The sequence below is a fragment of the Pseudophryne corroboree genome, chromosome 8 (assembly GCF_028390025.1).
Source record: "Pseudophryne corroboree isolate aPseCor3 chromosome 8, aPseCor3.hap2, whole genome shotgun sequence".
Lineage (NCBI taxonomy): Eukaryota > Metazoa > Chordata > Amphibia > Anura > Myobatrachidae > Pseudophryne > Pseudophryne corroboree.
The window spans coordinates 489,783,353-489,811,132 of record NC_086451.1 but is presented as its reverse complement, the minus strand read 5'-3'; the positions used below and the strand labels follow the sequence as shown (position 1 = coordinate 489,811,132).

The window sequence follows — 27,780 nt, the reverse complement described above, 5'->3', positions numbered from 1 at the left end:
ATCATTTACACCTCCAGGTACCTGCCCCACACATCATTTACACCTCCAGGTACCTATCCCACATCATTTACACCTCCAGGTATCTGCCCCACATCATTTACACCTCCAGGTACCTGTCCCACATCATTTACCCCTCCAGTACCTGCCCCACATCATTTACACCTCCAGGTACCTGCCCCACATCATTTACACCTCCAGGTACCTGCCCCACATCATTTACACCTCCAGGTATCTGCCCCACATCATTTACACCTCAAGGTACCTGTCCCACATCATTTACACCTCCAGATACCTGCCCCACATCATTTACACCTCCAGGTACCTGCCCCACATCATTTACACCTCCAGGTACCTGCCCCACATCATTTACACCTCCAGGTACCTGCCCCACATCATTTACACCTCCAGGTATCTGCCCCACATCATTTACCCCTCCAGGTACCTGTCCCACATCATTTACCCCTCCAGTACCTGCCCCACATCATTTACACCTCCAGGTACCTGTCCTTCATCATTTACACCTCCAGGTACCTGTCCCACATCATTTACACCTCCAGGTACCTGTCCCACATCATTTACACCTCCAGGTACCTGCCCCACATCATTTACACCTCCAGGTACCTGCCCCACATCATTTACACCTCCAGGTACCTGCCCCACATCATTTACACCTCCACTTACCTGTCCCACATCATTTACACCTCCAGGTACCTGTCCATCATTTACACCTCCAGGTACCTGCCCCACATCATTTACACCTCCAGGTACCTGCCCCACATCATTTACACCTCCAGGCACCTATCCCACATCATTTACACCTCCAGGTATCTGCCCCACATCATTTACACCTCCAGGTACCTGCCCCACATCATTTACACCTCCAGGTACCTGCCCCACATCATTTACACCTCCAGGTACCTGCCCCACATCATTTACACCTCCAGGTACCTGCCCCACATCATTTACACCTCCAGGTACCTGTCCCACATCATTTACACCTCCAGGTACCTGTCCCACATCATTTACCCCTCCAGTACCTGTCCCACATCATTTACCCCTCCAGTACCTGTCCCACATCATTTACACCTCCAGGTACCTGTCCTTCATCATTTACACCTCCAGGTACCTGCCCCACATCATTTACCCCTCCAGTACCTGCCCCACATCATTTACACCTCCAGGTACGTATCCCACATCATTTACACCTCCAGGTACCTGCCCCACATCATTTACACCTCCAGGTACCTGCCCCACATCATTTACACCTCCAGGTACCTGCCCCACATCATTTACACCTCCAGGTACCTGCCCCACATCATTTACACCTCCAGGTATCTGCCCCACATCATTTACACCTCCAGGTATCTGCCCCACATCATTTACACCTCCAGGTACCTGCCCCACATCATTTACACCTCCACGTACCTGTCCCACATCATTTACACCTCCAGTACCTGTCCCACATCATTTACACCTCCAGGTACCTGCCCCACATCATTTACACCTCCAGGTACCTGCCCCACATCATTTACACCTCCAGGTACCTGCCCCACATCATTTACACCTCCACGTACCTGTCCCACATCATTTACACCTCCAGGTACCTGCCCCACATCATTTACACCTCCAGGTATCTGCCCCACATCATTTACCCCTCCAGGTACCTGCCCCACATCATTTACACCTCCAGGTACCTGTCCCACATCATTTACACCTCCAGGCACCTATCCCACATCATTTACACCTCCAGGTATCTGCCCCACATCATTTACACCTCCAGGTACCTGCCCCACATCATTTACACCTCCAGGTACCTGCCCCACATCATTTACACCTCCAGGTACCTGCCCCACATCATTTACACCTCCAGGTACCTGCCCCACATCATTTACACCTCCAGGTACCTGTCCCACATCATTTACCCCTCCAGTACCTGCCACACATCATTTACACCTCCAGTACCTGTCCCACATCATTTACCCCTCCAGTACCTGTCCCACATCATTTACACCTCCAGGTACCTGTCCTTCATCATTTACCCCTCCAGTACCTGCCCCACATCATTTACACCTCCAGGTACGTATCCCACATCATTTACACCTCCAGGTACCTGCCCCACATCATTTACACCTCCAGGTACCTGTCCCACATCATTTACACCTCCAGGTACCTGCCCCACATCATTTACACCTCCAGGTACCTGCCCCACATCATTTACACCTCCAGGTATCTGCCCCACATCATTTACACCTCCAGGTATCTGCCCCACATCATTTACACCTCCAGGTACCTGCCCCACATCATTTACACCTCCAGGTACCTGCCCCACATCATTTACACCTCCAGGTACCTGCCCCACATCATTTACACCTCCAGGTACGTATCCCACATCATTTACACCTCCAGGTACCTGCCCCACATCATTTACACCTCCAGGTACCTGTCCCACATCATTTACCCCTCCAGTACCTGCCACACATCATTTACACCTCCAGTACCTGTCCCACATCATTTACCCCTCCAGTACCTGTCCCACATCATTTACACCTCCAGGTACCTGTCCTTCATCATTTACACCTCCAGGTACCTGCCCCACATCATTTACCCCTCCAGTACCTGCCCCACACATCATTTACCCCTCCAGTACCTGCCCCACATCATTTACACCTCCAGGTACGTATCCCACATCATTTACACCTCCAGGTACCTGCCCCACATCATTTACACCTCCAGGTACCTGTCCCACATCATTTACACCTCCAGGTACCTGCCCCACATCATTTACACCTCCAGGTACCTGCCCCACATCATTTACACCTCCAGGTATCTGCCCCACATCATTTACACCTCCAGGTATCTGCCCCACATCATTTACACCTCCAGGTACCTGCCCCACATCATTTACACCTCCAGGTACCTGCCCCACATCATTTACACCTCCAGGTACCTGCCCCACATCATTTACACCTCCAGGTACGTATCCCACATCATTTACACCTCCAGGTACCTGCCCCACATCATTTACACCTCCAGGTATCTGCCCCACATCATTTACACCTCCAGGTACCTGCCCCACATCATTTACACCTCCACGTACCTGTCCCACATCATTTACACCTCCAGGTACCTGCCCCACATCATTTACCCCTCCAGTACCTGCCCCACATCATTTACACCTCCAGGTACGTATCCCACATCATTTACACCTCCAGGTACCTGCCCCACATCATTTACACCTCCAGGTACCTGTCCCACATCATTTACACCTCCAGGTACCTGCCCCACATCATTTACACCTCCAGGTACCTGCCCCACATCATTTACACCTCCAGGTATCTGCCCCACATCATTTACACCTCCAGGTATCTGCCCCACATCATTTACACCTCCAGGTACCTGCCCCACATCATTTACACCTCCAGGTACCTGCCCCACATCATTTACACCTCCAGGTACCTGCCCCACATCATTTACACCTCCAGGTACGTATCCCACATCATTTACACCTCCAGGTACCTGCCCCACATCATTTACACCTCCAGGTATCTGCCCCACATCATTTACACCTCCAGGTACCTGCCCCACATCATTTACACCTCCACGTACCTGTCCCACATCATTTACACCTCCAGTACCTGTCCCACATCATTTACACCTCCAGGTACCTGCCCCACATCATTTACACCTCCAGGTACCTGCCCCACATCATTTACACCTCCAGGTACCTGCCCCACATCATTTACACCTCCACGTACCTGTCCCACATCATTTACACCTCCAGGTACCTGCCCCACATCATTTACACCTCCAGGTATCTGCCCCACATCATTTACCCCTCCAGGTACCTGCCCCACATCATTTACACCTCCAGGTACCTGTCCCACATCATTTACACCTCCAGGTACCTGTCCCACATCATTTACACCTCCAGGTACCTGTCCCACATCATTTACACCTCCAGGTACCTGTCCCACATCATTTACACCTCCAGGTATCTGCCCCACATCATTTACACCTCCAGGTACCTGTCCCACATCATTTACACCTCCAGATACCTGCCCCACATCATTTACACCTCCAGGTACCTGCCCCACATCATTTACACCTCCAGGTACCTGCCCCACATCATTTACACCTCCAGGTACGTATCCCACATCATTTACACCTCCAGGTACCTGCCCCACATCATTTACACCTCCAGGTATCTGCCCCACATCATTTACACCTCCAGGTATCTGCCCCACATCATTTACACCTCCAGGTACCTGCCCCACATCATTTACACCTCCACGTACCTGTCCCACATCATTTACACCTCCAGTACCTGTCCCACATCATTTACACCTCCAGGTACCTGCCCCACATCATTTACACCTCCAGGTACCTGCCCCACATCATTTACACCTCCAGGTACCTGCCCCACATCATTTACACCTCCAGGTACCTGCCCCACATCATTTACACCTCCACGTACCTGTCCCACATCATTTACACCTCCAGGTACCTGCCCCACATCATTTACACCTCCAGGTATCTGCCCCACATCATTTACCCCTCCAGGCACCTGCCCCACATCATTTACACCTCCAGGTACCTGTCCCACATCATTTACACCTCCAGGCACCTATCCCACATCATTTACACCTCCAGGTATCTGCCCCACATCATTTACACCTCCAGGTACCTGCCCCACATCATTTACACCTCCAGGTACCTGCCCCACATCATTTACACCTCCAGGTACCTGCCCCACATCATTTACACCTCCAGGTACCTGCCCCACATCATTTACACCTCCAGGTACCTGTCCCACATCATTTACCCCTCCAGTACCTGCCACACATCATTTACACCTCCAGTACCTGTCCCACATCATTTACCCCTCCAGTACCTGTCCCACATCATTTACACCTCCAGGTACCTGTCCTTCATCATTTACACCTCCAGGTACCTGCCCCACATCATTTACCCCTCCAGTACCTGCCCCACATCATTTACACCTCCAGGTACGTATCCCACATCATTTACACCTCCAGGTACCTGCCCCACATCATTTACACCTCCAGGTACCTGCCCCACATCATTTACACCTCCAGGTACCTGCCCCACATCATTTACACCTCCAGGTATCTGCCCCACATCATTTACACCTCCAGGTATCTGCCCCACATCATTTACACCTCCAGGTACCTGCCCCACATCATTTACACCTCCAGGTACCTGCCCCACATCATTTACACCTCCAGGTACCTGCCCCACATCATTTACACCTCCAGGTACGTATCCCACATCATTTACACCTCCAGGTACCTGCCCCACATCATTTACACCTCCAGGTATCTGCCCCACATCATTTACACCTCCAGGTACCTGCCCCACATCATTTACACCTCCAGGTACCTGCCCCACATCATTTACACCTCCACGTACCTGTCCCACATCATTTACACCTCCAGTACCTGTCCCACATCATTTACACCTCCAGGTACCTGCCCCACATCATTTACACCTCCACGTACCTGTCCCACATCATTTACACCTCCAGGTACCTGCCCCACATCATTTACACCTCCAGGTATCTGCCCCACATCATTTACCCTCCAGGTACCTGCCCCACATCATTTACACCTCCAGGTACCTGCCCACATCATTTACACCTCCAGGTACCTGTCCCACATCATTTACACCTCCAGGTACCTGTCCCCACATCATTTACACCTCCAGGTACTGCACATTTACCTCATCTGCCCACATCATTTACACCTCCAGGTACCTGTCCCACATCATTTACACCTCCAGGATACCTGCCCCACATCATTTACACCTCCAGGTACCTGTCCTCACATCATTTACACCTCCAGATACCTGCCCACATCATTTACACCTCCAACCTCCAGGTAACCTGGTACAATCATGTACACTCAATTACCCTGTCCCCACATCATTTACACCTCAGGTACCTGTCACATCCTACACTCAGGTACCCTGTCCACAAACATTTACACTCATTTACACCTCCAGGTACACTCAGGTACCACATCATTTCTGCAACATCATGTACCTCCAGGTACCAGTCCCACATCATTTACACCTCAGGTACATGTCCAACATCATTTACACTCAGGTACTGTATCACATCAGTTACACCTCCACTTACCTGCCCCACATAATTTACACCTCCAGGTACCTGTCCCACATCATTTACACCTCCAGGTACCTGTCCCACATCATTTACACCTCCAGGTACCTGCCCCACATCATTTACACCTCCAGGTACCTGCCCCACATCATTTACACCTCCAGGTACCTGTCCCACATCATTTACACCTCCAGGTACCTGCCCCACATCATTTACACCTCCAGGTACCTGCCCCACATCATTTACACCTCCAGGTATCTGCCCCACATCATTTACACCTCCAGGTATCTGCCCCACATCATTTACACCTCCAGGTACCTGCCCCACATCATTTAGTCCATCTTTAAACCCATCCAGGTGATAATTATTCATTAGGAGGGGTGAACCAAAGGTTCTTCACCGTGTCCTGACATTTTTACCTTGCATTGAATTATTATCCCTACCTTTATACACGCTCAGGCGAGTTTGGAATTGGATTGGACCCCTCCGGCTGAGACTGTGTAAGAACCTAACCTCTCTCGCACAGTCGGTAATATTACGCTTGCGTATCTTATGCGCCCACAGTGTGATAATTTTGCTTCCTATGTCACACTATCGCCTCCCTGCGCAGAATAAAATGCGTAACTCGGCACAGCGGGCCAGTACATCAGGGAAAATACGCCGCTATAATCCCGCCTCCAGCGCCAGCACTAATACAGGAACAAAAACCATATAGTGGATGTGCAACCACAGCGTCCTCAGCCTGTTCCTGAATTCTGTCCCATACTCACTGTGCCCTTCATTGGAGCAGAGTCCAGGCTACTCTCCCGCCAGGCCTTCACCACGGGAACTCCCCCAAGAGACGCTCGATCAGACCCTGCAATGGCGGAAATGAGGAGGTTACCACTGACACCAATCACAACTGCACTCACACTCAGACAAGGATCACTTACTTTCCTGAGGAGCCTTCTTCTCATACACGGTATCCAGGTCAGACTCATTCCAGCTGCGCTGCGGAGGCCGGCGGCGCAAGGAACTGACGTCATCTGAGGCACAGAACATTCCGTTACCACTTAATGCTCTGTAATTATCCCATCTCTACATCACTAACATTATGGTCCCTCGACACAGAGATAATACACATCCTGACAATGCACAGTATATATAATCACCTGAGAACCTCGGCTGTGCGTCGTAAGGTGACGGGGATCTCTGCGGTGGAGCCCATTCTGCATACATCCCAACTGGAGGTCCATCAGGGCCCTGTGGGGACGATCTGGGGCCACCGGCATAGTCATAGGAGCCCGAAGAGAGACGTGATGTGGAGACAGGCCGCTCATAGTACTGGGGGCGAGGCGAGGTAGGGCGTCCCCAGGTAGGCCGCGATGGGACGGTCATAAAGGGGTCGGTATTCTCCGTGGACAAGGACTTTCGTGTAAAGTTGGGGGAGGAGCTGAGGGACAGTTTTGGGACTGTGGAGGTGGAATTAATGGTCAACGAAGGAGCTTTTGGGGCAGAAAGTGATGGTTCTGGGGCCCAGAGTCTCTGAGACTGCAGAGAAGAGTTTGCAGCAAGCGAGGGCTGGGCTTGTGTTGGCTGAGAACGGCGAGTGAGGGATGGGGACATTGAAGTCGGAGAGCTTAAGGAGGTGAGAACTTCAGCACTCTGAGGATGAATGGAGACAGAGCATGGCTTAGATAATCTGCTGATCTCATTACAATGCACACCCACTAGAATACTGTACATTATATACCTCGCCCTTCCTGGGGCTGCTGGACGACCTCCGCTTCTCCAGTTCCAGCCTCAGCTCATCCAGTTTGGCCGTTGCAGAATTCAGCTCCATTTGTTTCAGACTCAGCTCCTCGGCCGCCAAAGCTGCAGAGAAACAGGCAAATATCGTCATCATCCCCCACCATGCAAACTGAGCCCCAATGGGAACAGGGCGGCGTGCGCGAGAGAGACATGGGCGCGCGAGAGAGACAGGGGCGCGAGATCTTGAGAAAGTCCCTGTGTTGGAAGGGAGAAACGCGTTGATGTCAGCAGCCGGCAGCTTACGGCACAGCTCACACTCATATATACTGCATGTACTGGAAGCTTAGGAAGTAGGCACAGTGGCAGAGAGTTCTGGTACTAGCCTGGATGTGGCTGTTACCGGGGCTGGGGGAGACTGCCTGTATCAGTGTTATAAGCCGGTACAAACACAAGCACAGGTGACTTACTCGCTGCCAGAGAATTCCTAACCTGGACACCTGCTCTACAGAGCCATCGTGGAGATAAAAGTTACCTACCTGCTGCGGCAGACTGACTCACCCGGGATCCGCTTCTGGTCCATTGATACCGGCACCCGTTCCCTGCACTCGCACCTGCAATCACCTTGTGTGGTAACAGCGACGCAGGTAGCGGGTGTAAAGCGCCGGGTGCTTCTAACCATGAGTGAGAGTCAGTCCGACGCGGATTAGCTGTATGGAAAGCACACTGGCATTGCACTAAACATCGCTGGCACGCGCTGAACTGCGTCATATATCCGCAACAGAGATAGAATAGGATTTTAGTACCTACCGGTAAATCCTTTTCTCCTAGTCCGTAGAGGATGCTGGGGACTCCAAAAGGACCTTGGGGTATAGACGGATCCGCAGGAGCTTGGGCACACTATAAATACTTAAACTGGGTGTGAACTGGCTCCTCCCTCTATGCCCCTCCTCCAGACCTCAGTTATAGGAACTGTGCCCAGGAGAGATGGACATCTCGAGGAAAGAATTTATAATTTAAACACAGTGAGTGTAATACCAGCTCACACCACGAATATACCGCAGAACGTGGCCTTCAGCAGAACACCAGCCCACGGTATGAAAACCATACAGCCACATGCTGAGAGAATATGTAACACAACCTGTGTGTCAGCCCAACCAATAACAAAAAACCACATGCCACGGCATGAACAACGTCAGCGATAGCCTGACAGAGAAGAAACACCACAAAGTGCCACCAAATCAATAACTGCAGACACAGTCCGCACTGGGACGGGCGCCCAGCATCCTCTACGGACTAGAAGAAAAGGATTTACTGGTAGGTACCAAAATCCTATTTTCTCTTACGTCCTAGAGGATGCTGGGGACTCCAAAAGGACCACGGGGTCTATACCAAAGCTCCAGACCGGGCGGGAGAGTGCAGACGACTGTGCAGCACCGATTGAGCCAACATGAGGTCCCCATCATCCAGGGTATCAAACTTGTAGAGCTTAGCAAAGGTGTTTGAAACGCGACCAAATAGCCGCTCAGCAAAGTTAACCCGCCGAGACATATCAGGCATCCACCCAAGAAGAGCCCATCTACCTAGTAGAATGGGTCTCCCCCGACTTCGGTAACGGCAATCCAGCCGTAGGACGAGCACACCGAGTCGTATCACAGATCCAGCGTGTAACAGACCGCAGAGACGTAGGCGGCCCAAACATGCTGGGAACATACCGGACAAACAGAGCCTCTGTTTCCCCAAACTGAGCCAAATTGGCAACATAAATCTTCAAAGCCCTGACTACATCGAGAGACATTGAATCAGCCAATGCTGAAGTTACCGCAGGCATCAGACTAGGCAGATTTTTGATAAACCCCGAAAATCCTTTTCTACAGAACTACTATCCGAGTTCTCAATTCTAACCACTTGGAAGATCACACAGAGTTCCTTGTGAAACAAAGCCGCTACTTCCGACAACCGCCTTGCGGTCGCCCAAAAAGCAAAAGCATGGCCACTCTCCAAGAGAGAAATTTTAACACAACCTTTAATAAAGGTTCCAATCAGTGAGACACAAGAAACGTAACACCACGTCAAGAGCCCACTGTGCCAATGGGGCACCAATGGAGGTTGGATGTGCAGTACTCCTTTCACAAAAGTCTGAACTTCCGGAAAGGTGGCAAATTCTTTTTTTTTTTTAAGGAAATTTTCAAGGCCAAAACAGCCCTGAAACGGAGCCTAGCTGTAGGTCTGCATCCACACCTGATTGCAAAGAATGGAGAAGAACGACTCAGCTGAAAGTCTGCCGTAGGAAGCTACTTAGATTTACACCAAGACACATATTTACGCCAAATACGGTGTTAAGGCTTCGCCGTTACTTCTTTTTTAGCCTGAAGAAGTTTGGAAATGACCCCACTGGGAATAACGGAACGGACTAGGATATGGCGTTCAACCGCCAAGCCGTCAAACGCAGCCGCGGTAAGTCTTGATACACACCCAGATCTAGCCGTAACAGTTCCTCCCGTAGAGGAAGAGGCCAGGGATCTTCTATGAATAAATCTTGAAGAACTGGATAGCAAGCCCTCCTTGGCTAGACCGGAACAATGAGGATCGCCGGAACCTCTGTTCTTCTTACGTTTATCACCTTCAGCAGAGTGAAAGCGGAGGGGAGACATAGACCGACTGAAAACACCCAAGGTGTCACGAGGGCGTCCACTGCTATAGCTTGAGTGTCCCTTGACCCGGAACCAAATTCCTGAGGTCTCTCGTTGAGGCGAGACGCCAACATGCCCAATTGAGGCACTCCTCAAAGACTTGTCACTTCTGTAAACTTCTCGATGACGACAGTATTTCTCCCGGATGGAGAGCGCGTCTGCAGAGGAAATCCATTTCTCCGTTGTTTACGTCCAGAACTAAGACTGCTAATATAACGTTTACCAGTCTTTTCACCCAGCGGAAAACTATTTCAGCTTCTGCCATTGCCTCTTTGGTCCTTGTTCCGCCCTAGCGGGTTACTTACGCCACTGCTGTCAATTCGTCTGACAGAATTAACACGGGCAGATCACGAAGAATATGTTCGTTGAAAATAGCTCTTACTTCAAGAAAACTTATTGTAGACAAGCTTCCTAGCTTGACCTTTTCCTCTGGAAATACTTCCCATGGAAGTACTGCTCCCCAGCCTCGGAGATCTGCATACATGGACACCAGTATCTAATCCTGGATCCCAAACCTTCGTCCCTCTAGGAGGTGAGAGCTGAGCAGACACCACAGGAGCGATATCCTGGCCATTAGAATTATATTCCTGTGCATGTGGCAGTGAGACCCGGACCACAATCCCAACAGGTCCCGCGAAAACCACTTTGGCATTTGACCTGCTCACCGAAAAGGCCTCATAGGCTGCACCCAACTTCTTCATCAACGGAACATATAGATGGATTGTCACTGCAAATCTGATCCGACTCAGGATCCTCAGACCTCATTCCACAGGAAAGCACAGAACCTCAACCATTCAGTATTTACTCTGACACCACCTCCGACCTCTGCGTCGTTGGGAACAACAGCCCTTCCCTGTGTTGAAGAACAGTCAGAGAGAAACAACGATTTGCACCACTTGTTACTAGACCTCGCCTCAATCAGGCGAACATCTCAGTACAGAATAACAATGGCTCTTACTACTGAAAGAAAACCATCATACTACCATCACTCCAGTGAAATGGCAAAGACCATCCTGGCTATACCTCCAGCTAATCTGAATGCGTAAAACAACGCACGGAAACATTTTTTTTCTTTTATAACCGGGACAGGAGGACAAGGCCCTGAACCTGACGCACCTCTGATATGGCGTTGCGTATTACCTCCCCTTCCAGAGGGGAAACGGTAAGATCTATTAGGAAAACAGTGAGGGGAAACATCTGTAACTCCAGACAGTCCCCCTTTGGATTCTACAAGTAACTCACGGGTCCTGGACTATTCCCGGACTAACTGAAAAGTAGTAGACGAGTCCCCACCGGAGTGGGGTCCAGGCAGATAGACTCAGCACCAGGTGGTGGATGTGGTAGAAACAGAAAACGACCTCCGCTTCTGCGAACCTACCAAGGCTGCAGAACACTTACCTTTTCACACTCCATCTGCCCAGAAAGGAAAAAAGAACGGTATTGAACTAGTTAAAGTGACTGCATCCCACAAAAGAATGCGTCACCAACCGTTGTGAGGGAATCTAACTCGCCAAGTTAGATTTATCAGGAGTATCCGCTGAGAGTGACTGAACTAAGGCATCCCCAAACAGCGGCACACCGCCCCAGGGAAAAAACTCCAGTATCTCTCGGAGTCAGCCTCAGCATTTCCCCGGCCACCTCCTGTATACGCACTGTAGTCTGCCGCGATATATAGAGAAAACCCTACATAAGGAAAATCCCCTATCTCTGCAGGATAATTTTATCAGATGTCCTTCCGAATACTCCCTCATGTGCATGTAATGCAAATAAGTCCAAAGAATAGAAATAAAATATCACTTAGCTTCCCGTATCCGATCATTTGTGACAGGACGCCGTGTCGACCAGGAGTTGACTTTCACAGTATTCTCTCCGCCGCTGGAAAAGAATAAACATTCAGACTGCTTGAGAAGACGGGAGACCCACTCGTCACGGCCGACCTAGAGCTTCATCAACAGAGCGACCAGCACATGAGAAAGAATACTATTACTTCAGCATTCATTATAAATCATAAGATGAATATACATATCGTAATACACATACACACATATCCCACCTATATATACATGTAACATACATATAAGCGGATTGTCCGAAACCTTCGGGACCCAAGTGACAATAATGTGTTCTGAATGTGTATGACCATGTACTGAATCCGCAGTAGTGGCTCTACCAGGAAACATTATAGTCGACAGAAAACCTAGTAATCGTAGACAGCAGGGAGTAGTAACCAGGCAAAATAACATACTTGCGACCCCGAGGGGTCCGAGGGAATTATACATAAATAATCTTAATAACATTCCCCCACAAATATAACCATGTCTGTGCCCGAGCTACAGACTCACGGAACCGAACCATATAAATACATATAAATATATATACAGGTATAAGTTAGTTACAGCATGTCAATTTACACCCGGTAATAACAGTTGGTGCCGACAGGGTCACCCACATACTACTGTGTCTTCCCATACCGTGTTTACTATGAACAAGTATAACACAACCGATCTGTTGACTCAGTATCTACTGTATCAAGTACCAAACAGGCGTCGGCGATGCCGACAATGAACCCCAGAGGCGTTAGTGACAGAACATTCACACATGTCGACACAAGTGTATATCTGACAGGGAGCACACAGAGAGTATACACAACCATGAGTACATGCCCATTTCCAAATTAAATAGTGTTATACATTCCTACATAACACTAACAATATGTGCCCCCCCTTGTTTGTGCCGTACACATGTTTTGGCGGGGACATTGATTAAAAATGGCGCTGTCTCTTGCTGTGAGGGCTAAGCCCCGCCCCTTATCGGCGCGCAGTAGCCCCCTATATTAAAACCGTTATATGCAGGCAGGGGACCATATACAGTGGCTACCCACTGTATATGTGATCTGGGAGTGCAAAAATAGTGTAAAACATACTGCCCAGGGCGCGCCCCGCCCCCCGCGCCCTGCACCCGATACCAGCCGTTGGTGTGTGGGAGCAATGGCGCGCAGCGGGACCACTGCAACATGCTGGTGGGGGTAGCGGACACGGTGCCCGGGCACCGAATAACAACTCAAGCCAGCCTTTTTTGTTTAAAAGAGCCTCATTAACTTGCTGCCCAGGGCGCTCCCCCCCCAGCACCCTGCATGTTACCTTCCGTTACTGAAGTCTTCTGCCGTCTTATCTGAAGTCTTCTGTTCTTCTCATACTCACCCGGCTTCTTTCTTCTGGCTCTGTGAGGGGGGTGACGGCGCGGCTCCGGGAACAAGCAGCTAGGCGCACCAAGTGATCAGACCCTCTGGAGCTAATGGTGTCCTGTAGCCAAAGAAGCAGAGCCTTGAAACTCACAGAAGTAGGTCTGCTTCTCTCCTCTCACTCCCACGCTGCAGGGAGCCTGTAGCCAGCAGATCTCCCTGAAAATAAAAAACCTAACAAAGTCTTTTCCAGAGAAACTCAGGAGAGCTCCCCTAGTGTGCATCCAGTCACTCCTGGGCACAAAGTCTAACTGGGGTCTGGAGGAGGGGCATAGATGGAGGAGCCAGTTCACACCCAGTTTAAGTCTTTATAGTGTGCCCAAGCTCCTGCGGATCCGTCTATACCCCATGGTCCTTTTGGAGTCCCCAGCATCCTCTAGGACCTAAGAGAAATATATATATTTTTTTTTAACGTACTGAAAGTGAGATCTGCACTGGAGCATATTCCCAGCTGCAGGAACCCGATACAGGTTGAGTATCCCTTACCCACAATGCTCGGGACCAGAGGTGTTTTGGATATTGGATATTTCCGTATTTTGGAATAATTGCATACTATAATGAGATAACATGGCGATGGGACCTAAGTCTAAGCACAGAATACATTTATGTTTCATATACACCTTATACACATCATATACACCTTATACATCATATACACCTTATACTGAAAGTCTTATAATATAATATGATTAATAACGGTGTACATTGAGCCATCAGAAAACAAAGGTGTCACTATCCCAGTCTCCGTATTTGGGAATATTTGGATATGGGACACTCCTGTACTGATCTGTATGTATGAGCCGACCACAGGCTGCTTACATTTATTTCTTTCTTCTCTTTACTATTACTCTGCTATGTATTGTGATTATGAAGTATTAATTATAAGTGATGTTATTAAACATCTTACTAAATAAACATTGTATTATTAATAAACAGGCCTATATAATCATCAGTTTATACGATGTAATCCCCATCACCTGCCCCTCCTGTACATCATCCATTTATCTGCTTACACTCAAGGTGAGAGGTATCAAACTTTGGTGAGAGATAAAGTACCAGCCAATCAGCTAACTCCTTTTACAGGCTGTGTTTGAAAAATGACAGTTACGAGCTGATTGGCTGGTGCTTCCTCTCCCTCTCAGTGATTGGATAGTTGGTAACCACTGTACGGATGAAAGGCCTATGGTAGCAGCCTATCAGGATGTAGCGATCACCATTCTATATTGCTGTGTGCGCGGATTACTAACCACTGTGCATTAATGGGCAGACAGTGTAAACGGAGTCATACTTAGCGGACTTCAGAACAAATGCAGTAATTAGTGACCCCTAATTACTGCCTCACTTTCTTTGTTATATGACCAGGTGGGGTGGTGTGGCCGGAGACCCATCGCACATGATAAACTTGTGACGCGTTCGCCATTATCTAAAGGGACGAATCGCTGATAGGCCCCTTTGTAATGTAAATGTATGTTTAATACAGTAATAGGATTTTAATTACCTACCGGTAAATCCTTTTCTCGTAGTCCGTAGGGGATACTGGGAATCCATTTACTACCATGGGGTATGGACTGGTCCACTAGGAGCCATGGACACTTTAAGAAATTGATAGTGTGTGCTGGCTCCTCCCTCTATGCCCCTCCTACCAGACTCAGTCTAGGAAACTGTGCCCGAGGAGACGGACATACTTTGAGAGAAGGATTATACACAGATACTGGTGAGATTCACACCCGCTCACACAAACAAGAGGAAAGCCATGCTAACCAAACTTGAAACCAGGAACAGCAACAGCTGAACCAAACAACAATACTGAACCAAATAACAGTGCAGGACGAACAAAGCACCAGGCGGGCCCCCAGTATCCTCTACGGACTACGAGAAAAGGATTTACCAGTAGGTAATTAAAAACAATTTTCTCATGTCCTAGAGGATGCTGGGGTCCTCATTAGTACCAGGGGGAAGTAACAAAGCTCCCAAACCGGGTGGGAGAGTGCCGAGGGTCCTGCAGAACTGACTGATCAAACTGAAGGTCCTCAGAGGCCAAAGAATCGAACTTGTAAAACTCAGCAAACGTGTTCGAACCTGACCAAGTAGCTGCTCGGCAGAGCTGTAAAGCAGAGACACCCCGGGCAGCCGCCCAGGAAGAACCCACCGACCTAGTAGAGTGGGCCTATACAGATTCTGGAACCAGCAAGCCTGCCGTGGAATAAGCATGCTGGATAGTGAGTCTGATCCAGCATGCAATTGACTGCTTTGAAGCAGGACACCCAAATTTATTGGGATCATAGAGAACAAACAGAGTCAGAATTCCTGCGACGAGCTGTGCTTTTCACATACACCTTCAAAGCCCTCACGACATCCAAAGACTTTGAAGTAGCAGAGGTGTCCGTAACAACCAGAACCACAATAGGTTGATTGATGTGAAACGCAGACACCACCTTAGGAAAAAATTGCTGACGAGTTCTGAGTTCAGCTCTGTCCTCATGGAAAATTAAGTAGGGGCTCCTGTGAGACAAAGCCCCCAGCTCTGACACACATCTTGCTGAAGCCAAGGCCAACAGTGCAACGTTCTTCCATGTAAGGTACTTTACGTCTACCTCCTGTAACTGTTCAAACCAGTCCGATTAGAGGAACTGCAACACCAAATTGAGATCCCAAGGTGCCGTGGGAGGCACAGAGGCAGGTTGGATGTGCAGAACACCTTTCAAGAACGTCTGGACCTCAGGGAAAGAAGCCAATTGTTTCTGAAAGAAAATAGACAAGGCCGAAATCTGTCCTTTTATGGAACCTGGACGTAAGCCCACATCCACTCCCGACTGCAGAAAAAGCATGAAACGTCCCAGATGAAATTCCACCGCAGAATATTGTCTGCTCTCACACCAAGAGACATATTTCTTCCAAATATGGTGGTAATGTTTAGACGTTACCCCCTACCTGGCTTGGATCAGTCGGGATAACCTTGTCAGGAATCCCTCTCCTGGCTAGAATTAGCCGTTCAACTTCCATGCCGTTAAACGTAGCCATGGTAAGTCCTGATAGACGAATGGGCCCGGTTGCAGAAGGTCCTCGCGAAGAGGTAGAGGCCACGGATGTTCCAGGAGCATCTCCCTTCTTGGCCAATCCGGAGCAATGAGAATTGCTTGAACCTTTTCCCTTTTTAGAATTCTTGGGATCAGCGGAAGTGGAGTAAACACGTACACCAGCTGGTAGACCCATGGACTCGTCAGAGCGTCTACCACCACTGCTTGTGGGTCCCTCAACCTGATACAATACCGCTTGAGCTTCTTGAGTCGAGAGGCCATCACGTCGATTTGTGATATCCCCAACGTGACAACCACCAGAACAACTACGGGTGAAGGCCCCACTTCCCCGGGTGCAGGTTGTGTCTGCTCAGGAAGTGTGCTTCCCAGTTGTCTACTCCCGGAATGCAGATCGCTGACAAACACCACAACGTGTTTTTCCGCCCAGAGGAGAATTCTTGACACCTCTGACATTGCGACTATGCTTTCGTTCCACCCTGTCGGTTTATGCATGTCACTGCCGTCACATTGTCTGACTGGACCTGAATGGCCTGATTCTGAAGAAGAGATGAGGCCTGCAGAAGGGCATTGTATAAAGCCCCGAGTTCCAGGATGTTTATCGGAAGGACGACTTCCTGACTTGACCATCTTCCGTGAAACTGCACCCCCTGGGTGACTGCACCCCAACCTCTGAGGCTTGCTTCTGTGGTTAGCAGAATCCAATTCTGAATCCCGAACCTCCGACCCTCGACTAGGTGAGAAGTCTGTAGCCACCACAGGAGGGAGATCCTGGCTTTTGATGACAGACGGATCCTCTGATGCATGTTAAGATGCGATCCGGACCATTTGTCCAACAGATCAAGCCGGAAGGGCCTCGCATGAAACCTTCCATACTGAATCGTCTCGTAAGAGGCCACCATTTTCCTCAGAAGGCGAATGCACAGATGCACAGAAAACCCGGGTTGGCTTCAGGACAGTCTGAACCATCGACTGGATTATCATTGCCTTTTCCAATGGAAGGAACACTTTCTGAGACTCTGTGTCTAGTATCATTCCCAGGAAAGGAAGCCTCTGCGTCCGTTCCAGGTGAGATTTTGGTAAGTTCAGAATCCACCCATGATCCAGGAGTAGTCTAGTTGAGAGGCCAATGCTGTCCAACAACCACTCCCTGGACGGTGCCTTTATGAGAAGATCGTCCAGGTACGAATTATGTTCGCTCCTTGTTTGCAGAGTAGAAACATCTCTGCCATCACCTTGGTGAACACCCTTGGTGCCGTGGAGAGACCAAATGGCAGGGCCTGGAACGGATAGTGACAGTCCTGCAGTGCACACCAGAGAAGCCTGATGAGGCAGACAGATTGGAATGTGAAGGTATGCATCCTTGATATCCAGAGACATTAGGAATTCCCCCTACTCCAGACCTGAGATCACCGCTCTCAGAGACTCCATCTTGAATTTGAACACTCGTAAGTATGGGTTCAATGACTTGAGGTTCAGAATCGGTCTTATCAAACCGTCCGATTTCGGAACTTGTTTGTAGTACCGAAACCGAACGGTTCGGTAAGACCGATACTGAACCTCAAGTCGCTGAACCCATGTTTTGCAGATGAGGTGGAACTGGAACAAAGACCCGAGTCTGTACCAGTTTTTGAATGGCATCCTGTAAAGTTATACTTGCCTCCTGTGAAACTGGTAAGCCTGATTTGAAGAATCTGTGAGGTGGGAGCTATTGGAACTCCAGTCTGTAGCCCTGGGAAATAAGATCTATGACCCAGTGAACCTGGCACGAACTTGACAAGTGATTGAAGAATTTTAGCCAGGCTCCCATCTGCCAGTCTTACAGGCATCGCGGTCCACCGTCATGCTGAAGGTTTTGAGGAAGCAGTGCTTGAGCCCTGTTCCTGTGAACCGGCAGTTTCTGGTTTGCATGGTTTACCTCTAGCGCCTCTGGTGGCTGTAGAAAGGACTGTAAATTAGTACCTGAGTAGGCCTTCCTAGCTGGGGGAGCTGCAGGAGGAAGGTATGTGGACTTACCCGCAGTAGCTTGGAGAGCCATTTGTCTAGTTCATCTCCAAATAAGGCCTTGCCTGTGAAAGGTAGGCCTTCCACGCCTTTCCTGGAGTCTGCATCCGCCGTCCACTGGCGTAGCCATAGACTCCTGCGTGCCGACACTGCCATAGCCGTAGTGCATGCATTAAGCAAGCCTATTTCTTTAACGGCTTCCACCATAAAATTTGCAGAGTCCTATATATGCTGTAGGAACAAGATAACCTCCTCCCGAGGCGAGGTGTCTAACCCTTCAATCAGGTTACCCGACCATTTAGCAATGGCTCTTGTAATCCACCCACATGCCATAGTGGGTCTCTGGGCCACCCCAACAGCTGTTTACAAGGATTTGAGTGTAGTCTCAATTGTACGATCAGCCGTGTCTTTCAGGGAGGCTGCACCAGGGACAGGCAATACTATTTTCCGTGACAGCTTGGATACTGATGCATCTACTATCGGTGGATTTTCCTATTTTTTTCCTTTCTGCAGGAGGAAAAGGAAAGGATGATGACTGTTTAGGGATTTGAAATTTACTATAAGGATTAACCCACAGTTCCTCAAACAGGGTATTCAATTCCTTTGACACAGGAAAAGTGGCTGAGGATTTATTTTTTTATATTAAAATAAGATTCCTCACACTCCTCTGTCACCTTATCAGGGATATTTAGAATTTCTCTGATAGCTTCTATTCACTGCGACAGAGTACCCTCCTCCCCCTCCATGTCTGACCCTTCATCATCCGAGTCAGACTGCAGGATATGGGCCAAAGTGCGTTTTTGCGGACAAATGGCAGGGGACTGAGACGCTGGTTTGGGTACAGAGTCTCTTTTCATAAACTCAGTCATCGATTGTCATAAGTATTGCGTCTCTTTCTCATTCAGAGATAACTTAGTAGAGATTGTGGAAATCATTCCCCTAATGGAGTCCAGCCATGCTGGTTCTGCCCCACTAGCCTGGGAAGGGATACTACATACTAGTGAACCCCCTGGAGAAGAGGAACACTGCCTTGCACGAAACACACCACACTCTTTGCCTGATATACTGTATAGTGACAGCGCACGCACGCACGCACGCACACACACACACACACACACACACACACACACACACACACACACACACACACACAGGAAAAGGTTAAATGCACAATTAACCCACACAGAGCCCTTCCAGGAAGACACAGAGGGAGTATGGAACCAGCACACAGCACCCTTATCGCTAATGCCAAGCTTAGCCGGGTCGCAGACTAAGTACCTAGATTAGGGACTAATAAGCGCTCCCCCCCCGCTATGACCCCCTGGTACTGCTGAGGTAATCTGGAGTCACACTGGAGGAGCTGCGCGTCCCTGTCCTGTCAGCGTCGGTGTCCACTGCAGAGGGAAAATGGCGTTGGTGAGCTGCTGGATCTGCTCATAGTGAAGCCCCGCCCCTTTAATAGCACGCAGCCTTTCCGCTCTTTTTTATATTGGCTGTATGTGTTTAAGGGGTACATTTACTAAGCAGTGATAAGAGCGGAGAAGTGAGACAGTGGAGAAGTTGTCCATGGCAACCAATCAGCACTGAAGTAACATCTATAATTTGCATACTATAAAATGATAGAGCTGCTGATTGGTTGATGGGGAAATATCTCCACTGGCTCACTACTCCGCTCTTATCACTGCTTAGTAAATGTACCCCTTAGTTTACAAAATGGAGACAGACTCCTTTTATGGCTTTGTTGCCAGACTGGGTACTGTGTCCACTGTTCAGCATCTGTGTCTTTACACAGCGGGAGACGCAGTCTGCCCCGTCTAGAAGCCATGCGTCTCCGTACCCTCATGCCGCTATAATGGCCGGCCACCTGCTAACCGGGATGCCGGCTCAGTACTCACCACTCTTCATTCTTCTGGCTCTGTTAGGGGTGGCGGCGTGCTGCGCCGTGTTGTGGCTTGCGAATGACTCCCTCAGTAGCTCAGTGCTCTGTCAGCGGGGAACGGAGCCATTAACCCTGAGAGGTTGGGCCGTTATCCCCCATGAAGTCCCACGAAGCAGACAGTCTGGTGCCATCCAGTCCTGCCTGAAAATAAATCCAGAAAACTCTTCAGGAGCTTCCTTCAGCGTGACCGGCTCCTCCGGGCACAGTTTCTAGACTGAGTCTGGTGGGAGGGGCATAGAGGGAGGAGCCAGCCCACACTCTCAAATTCTTGTGCCCAAGGCTCCTAGTGGACCCATCTATACCCCATTCCCAGTATCCCCTATGACGTAAGAGAAAAGAAACTTTTTGCCTAGGGGTGCCGTAAAATAAACCACTGATTTTCTAGGGCGCTGTGATTCAAAAAAGTTTAGGAACCGCTGCACTAGGAGGTTAATTAGCATATGACGTCCTATGTGAGTGTCCCATGAATTTCCAAATATCAGTGCGTTATAAAGCCAAAATACACATTTATCATAAGTGCTTCGCCCAGCAAGCATAGGGAGCACTACATATAACATGTCAAAGCACATTATTAAGAACCCCTAATACCACTACCCCTACTGACGGCAAGTACCTAGCACCCCTGAGAACATATTACGGTGATGCTGGTTACCACTACCCCTACTGACGGGAAGTCCCGGTACCTAGCACCCCTGAGGGCATATTACAGTGATGCTGGATACCACTACCCCTACTGACGGCAAGTCCCGGTACCTAGCACCCCTGAGGGCATATTACGGTGATGCTGGTTACCACTACCCCTACTGAGGGCAAGTCCCGGTACCTAGCACCCCTGAGGGCATATTACGGTGATGCTGGTTACCACTACCCCTACTGAGGGCAAGTCCCGGTACCTAGCACCCCTGAGGGCATATTACAGTGATGCTGGTTACCACTACCCCTACTGAGGGCAAGTCCCGGTACCTAGCACCCCTGAGGGCATATTACGGTGATGCTGGTTACCACTACCCCTACTGACGGCAAGTCCCGGTACCTAGCACCCCTGAGGGCATATTACAGGGATGCTGGTTACCACTACCCCTACTGACGGAAAGTCCCGGTACCTAGCACCCCTGAGGGCATATTACGGTGATGCTGGTTACCACTACCCCTACTGAGGGCAAGTCCCGGTACCTAGCACCCCTGAGGGCATATTACGGTGATGCTGGTTACCACTACCCCTACAGAGGGCAAGTCCCGGTACCTAGCACCCCTGAGGGCATATTACAGTGATGCTGGATACCACTACCCCTACTGACGGCAAGTCCCGGTACCTAGCACCCCTGAGGGCATATTACGGTGATGCTGGTGACCACTACCCCTACTGACGGCAAGTCCCTAGCACCCCTGGAGGCATAGTACGGTGATGCCGGTTACCACTACCCCTACTGACGGCAAGTCCCGGTACCTAGCACCCCTGAGGGCATATTACGGTGATGCTGGTTACCACTACCCCTACTGACGGCAAGTCCCGGTACCTAGCACCCCTGAGGGCATATTACGGTGATGCTGGTTACCACTACCCCTACTGACGGCAAGTCCCTAGCACCCCTGGAGGCATAGTACGGTGATGCTGGTTACCACTACCCCTATTGACGGCAAGTCCCGGTACCTAGCACCCCTGAGGGCATATTACGGTGATGCCGGTTACCATACCCCTACTGACGGCAGGTCCCGGTACCTAGCACCCCTGAGGGCATATTACGGTGATGACGGTTATCACTATCCCTACTGAGGGCAAGTCCCGGTACCCAGCACCCCTGAGGGCATATTACGGTGATGCTGGTTACCACTACCCCTACTGAGGGCAAGTTCCGGTACCCAGCACCCCTGAGGGCATATTACGGTGATGCTGGTTACCACTACCCCTACTGAGGGCAAGTTCCGGTACCTAGCACCCCTGAGGGCATATTACAGTGATGACGGTTATCACTATCCCTACTGAGGGCAAGTCCCGGTACCTAGCACCCCTGAGGGCATATTACGGTGATGACGGTTATCACTATCCCTACTGAGGGCAAGTCCCGGTACCTAGCACCCCTGAGGGCATATTACGGTGATGACGGTTATCACTATCCCTACTGAGGGCAAGTCCCGGTACCTAGCACCCCTGAGGGCATATTACGGTGATGCTGGTTACCACTACCCCTACTGACGGCAAGTCCCGGTACCTAGCACCCCTGAGGGCATATTACGGTGATGCTGCTTTTCTTTATGCATTAGTGAGATCTGATTGCTGTAACTGCTGCCAGAACACGGGAGTGCATGTATGTACATATGTATACACCAGCGTGTTATGGGACAATTGTATATTTATGTTACTATATAGTCTACAGAGCATGTTATATGGTGACAATATACTGATATGTTACAGGGTGACTATATTACTATATATAGGGCTATAGAGCATGCTATAGGGTAAGTATATACTTATAATTACTATATATAGGTCTATAGAACACATTAGGGTGACTGTATATTGATATTACCATATATAGGTCTATAGAGCATGCTATAGGGTAAGTATATACTTATAATTACTATATATAGGTCTATAGAACACGTTAGGGTGACTGTATATTGATATTACCATATATAGGTCTATAGAGCATGCTATAGGGTAAGTATATACTTATAATTACTATATATAGGTCTATAGAACACGTTAGGGTGACTGTATATTGATATTACCATATATAGGTCTATAGAGCATGTTATAGGGTAAGTATATACTTATAATTACTATATATAGGTCTATAGAACACGTTAGGGTGACTGTATATTGATATTACCATATATAGGTCTATAGAGCATGTTATAGGGTAAGTATATACTTATAATTACTATATATAGGTCTATAGAACACGTTAGGGTGACTGTATATTGATATTACCATATATAGGTCTATAGAGCATGTTATAGGGTAAGTATATACTTATAATTACTATATATAGGTCTATAGAACACGTTAGGGTGACTGTATATTGATATTACTATATATAGGGCTATAGAGCATGCTATAGGGTAAGTATATACTTATAATTACTATATATAGGTCTATAGAACACATTAGGGTGACTGTATATTGATATTACCATATATAGGTCTATAGAGCATGCTATAGGGTAAGTATATACTTATAATTACTATATATAGGTCTATAGAACACGTTAGGGTGACTGTATATTGATATTACCATATATAGGTCTATAGAGCATGTTATAGGGTAAGTATATACTTATAATTACTATATATAGGTCTATAGAACACGTTAGGGTGACTGTATATTGATATTACCATATATAGGTCTATAGAGCATGTTATAGGGTAAGTATATACTTATAATTACTATATATAGGTCTATAGAACACGTTAGGGTGACTGTATATTGATATTACCATATATAGGTCTATAGAGCATGTTATAGGGTAAGTATATACTTATAATTACTATATATAGGTCTATAGAACACGTTAGGGTGACTGTATATTGATATTACCATATATAGGTCTATAGAGCATGTTATAGGGTAAGTATATACTTATAATTACTATATATAGGTCTATAGAACACGTTAGGGTGACTGTATATTGATATTACCATATATAGGTCTATAGAGCATGTTATAGGGTAAGTATATACTTATAATTACTATATATAGGTCTATAGAACACGTTAGGGTGACTGTATATTGATATTACCATATATAGGTCTATAGAGCATGTTATAGGGTAAGTATATACTTATAATTACTATATATAGGTCTATAGAACACGTTAGGGTGACTGTATATTGATATTACTATATATAGGGCTATAGAGCATGCTATAGGGTAAGTATATACTTATAATTACTATATATAGGTCTATAGAACACGTTAGGGTGACTGTATATTGATATTACCATATATAGGTCTATAGAGCATGTTATAGGGTAAGTATATACTTATAATTACTATATATAGGTCTATAGAACACGTTAGGGTGACTGTATATTTATATTACTATATATAGGTCTATAGAGCATGTTATAGGGTAAGTATATACTTATAATTACTATATATAGGTCTATAGAACACGTTAGGGTGACTGTATATTGATATTACCATATATAGGTCTATAGAGCATGTTATAGGGTAAGTATATACTTATAATTACTATATATAGGTCTATAGAACACGTTAGGGTGACTGTATATTGATATTACCATATATAGGTCTATAGAGCATGCTATAGGGTAAGTATATACTTATAATTACTATATATAGGTCTATAGAACACGTTAGGGTGACTGTATATTGATATTACCATATATAGGTCTATAGAGCATGCTATAGGGTAAGTATATACTTAGAATTAATATATATAGGTCTATAGAACACATTAGGGTGACTGTATATTTATATTACTATATATAGGTCTATAGAGCATGCTATAGGGTAAGTATATACTTATAATTACTATATATAGGTCTATCGAACACGTTAGGGTGACTGTATATTGATATTACCATATATAGGTCTATAGAGCATGCTATAGGGTAAGTATATACTTATAATTACTATATATAGGTCTATAGAACACGTTAGTGTTACTGTATATTGATATTACCATATATAGGTCTATAGAGCATGTTATAGGGTAAGTATATACTTATAATTAATATATATAGGTCTATAGAACACGTTAGGGTGACTGTATATTGATATTACCATATATAGGTCTATAGAGCATGCTATAGGGTAAGTATATACTTATAATTACTATATATAGGTCTATAGAACACGTTATAGGGTGACTATATATTACAGCATGTTATAGGGTAACTGTACACTTATATATGACTATACAGCTCTCTACAGAGCACGCTGTAGGGTGACTAACCATTGATATTATTTTATATGGTCTAGAAAGCACTTACATCGGAAGTTGAGATCCAGAAGAGACTGCGTGGATTTCACCTGGTCGCCCGCCATCTTGCGGAGGTTGTCTCGCCAGCCAAGCAGCTTAGCCCTGGGAAGAAGAACTTCCATTAGAAGGGAGATGGTTACTGGGCTGAGCAGTGAGCGGTGCACTCAGAGAGCCAGCAGGAGGTGTAATGGCAGAGGACGGAGGTAGGTGGTAGAAGGGGTGGGTTAATACCTGTTGGATACACCCAGCACACTAACACATGGGAGATTGGAGCGAGGGCCAGCGCAGGGAGGAGAGAGGCAGGAGACATGAGACAGCGGCTAGGAATGTGTTAAACACACTCATGTGTGAACCTTGCAGCAGGCTTAAGGGTGGTGGATTGTTACCCTGGGGCGAGTGAAAGGAGGGAGAGGCAGCTTATTTACAGGCATAATTGTAACTACAAAAATAGCTCAGAACAGGACAAACCGCAGAGCTGGGAAACGTGGCCAAGATCTAGTGTAAGAGGAGCAACAAAACACCTGGAGCGTAGAGAGCAGCTCGCCAACATATACAGGAGCGTTCCCATATATTCCCAGGCCACCAGAGGTGTCCTCACCAACATATACAGGAGCGTTCCCATATATTCCCAGGCCACCAGAGGTGTCCTCACCAACATATACAGGAGCGTTCCCATATATTCCCAGGCCACAAGAGGCGCCCTCACCAACATATACAGGAGCGTTCCCATATATTCCCAGGCCACCAGAGGTGTCCTCACCAACATATACAGGAGCGTTCCCATATATTCCCAGGCCACCAGAGGTGTCCTCACCAACATATACAGGAGCGTTCCCATATATTCCCAGGCCACAAGAGGCGCCCTCACCAACATATACAGGAGCGTTCCCATATATTCCCAGGCCACCAGAGGCGCTCTCACCAACATATACAGGAGCGTTCCCATATATTCCCAGCCACCAGAGGCGCTCTCACCAACATATACAGGAGCGTTCCCATATATTCCCAGGCCACCAGAGGTGTCCTCACCAACATATACAGGAGCGTTCCCATATATTCCCAGGCCACCAGAGGTGTCCTCGCCAACATATACAGGAGCGTTCCCATATATTCCCAGGCCACCAGAGGCGTCCTCGCCAACATATACAGGAGCGTTCCCATATATTCCCAGGCCACCAGAGGCGTCCTCGCCAACATATACAGGAGCGTTCCCATATATTCCCAGGCCACCAGAGGTGTCCTCACCAACATATACAGGAGCGTTCCCATATATTCCCAGGCCACCAGAGGCGTCCTCGCCAACATATACAGGAGCGTTCCCATATATTCCCAGGCAACCAGAGGCGCCCTCACCAACATATACACTACAGGAGCGTTCCCATATATTCCCAGCCACCAGAGGCGCTCTCACAAACATATACAGGAGCGTTCCCATATATTCCCAGGCCACCAGAGGCGCTCTCACCAACATATACAGGAACGTTCCCATATATTCCCAGGCCACCAGAGGCGCTCTCACCAACATATACAGGAGCGTTCCCATATATTCCCAGGCCACCAGAGGCGTCCTCGCCAACATATACACGAGCGTTCCCATATATTCCCAGGCCACCAGAGGCGCCCTCACCAACATATACACTACAGGAGCGTTCCCATATATTCCCAGGCCACCAGAGGCGTCCTCACCAACATATACACTACAGGAGCGTTCCCATATATTCCCAGGACACCAGAGGCATCCTCACCAACATATACAGGAGCGTTCACATATATTCCCAGGCCACCAGAGGCGCCCTCACCAACATATACAGGAGCGTTCCCATATATTCCCAGGCCACCAGAGGTGTCCTCACCAACATATACAGGAGCGTTCCCATATATTCCCAGGCCACCAGAGGTGTCCTCACCAACATATACAGGAGCGTTCCCATATATTCCCAGGCCACCAGAGGCGTCCTCGCCAACATATACAGGAGCGTTCCCATATATTCCCAGGCCACCAGAGGTGTCCTCACCAACATATACAGGAGCGTTCCCATATATTCCCAGGCC

General features: G+C 48.1%; 1 protein-coding gene across 2 annotated transcripts in view; it reads right to left on the bottom strand.

Annotated features, from left to right (window-relative positions):
- Nucleotides 1–27,780, bottom strand: part of PPP1R13L (protein phosphatase 1 regulatory subunit 13 like) — a 142,076-nt gene that overhangs the window by 14,593 nt on the left and 99,703 nt on the right. For both annotated transcript variants that reach the window (XM_063938449.1, XM_063938448.1), the window contains exons 2-6: nucleotides 25,739–25,830; nucleotides 7,872–7,993; nucleotides 7,291–7,783; nucleotides 7,072–7,164; nucleotides 6,910–6,995 (exon numbers count right to left, since the gene is read on the bottom strand). In XM_063938449.1, coding sequence (XP_063794519.1) covers nucleotides 6,910–6,995; nucleotides 7,072–7,164; nucleotides 7,291–7,783; nucleotides 7,872–7,993; nucleotides 25,739–25,793 — 849 coding nt within the window. In that variant the 5' untranslated portion in view covers nucleotides 25,794–25,830. The remainder of the gene's footprint in view (nucleotides 1–6,909; nucleotides 6,996–7,071; nucleotides 7,165–7,290; nucleotides 7,784–7,871; nucleotides 7,994–25,738; nucleotides 25,831–27,780) is intronic.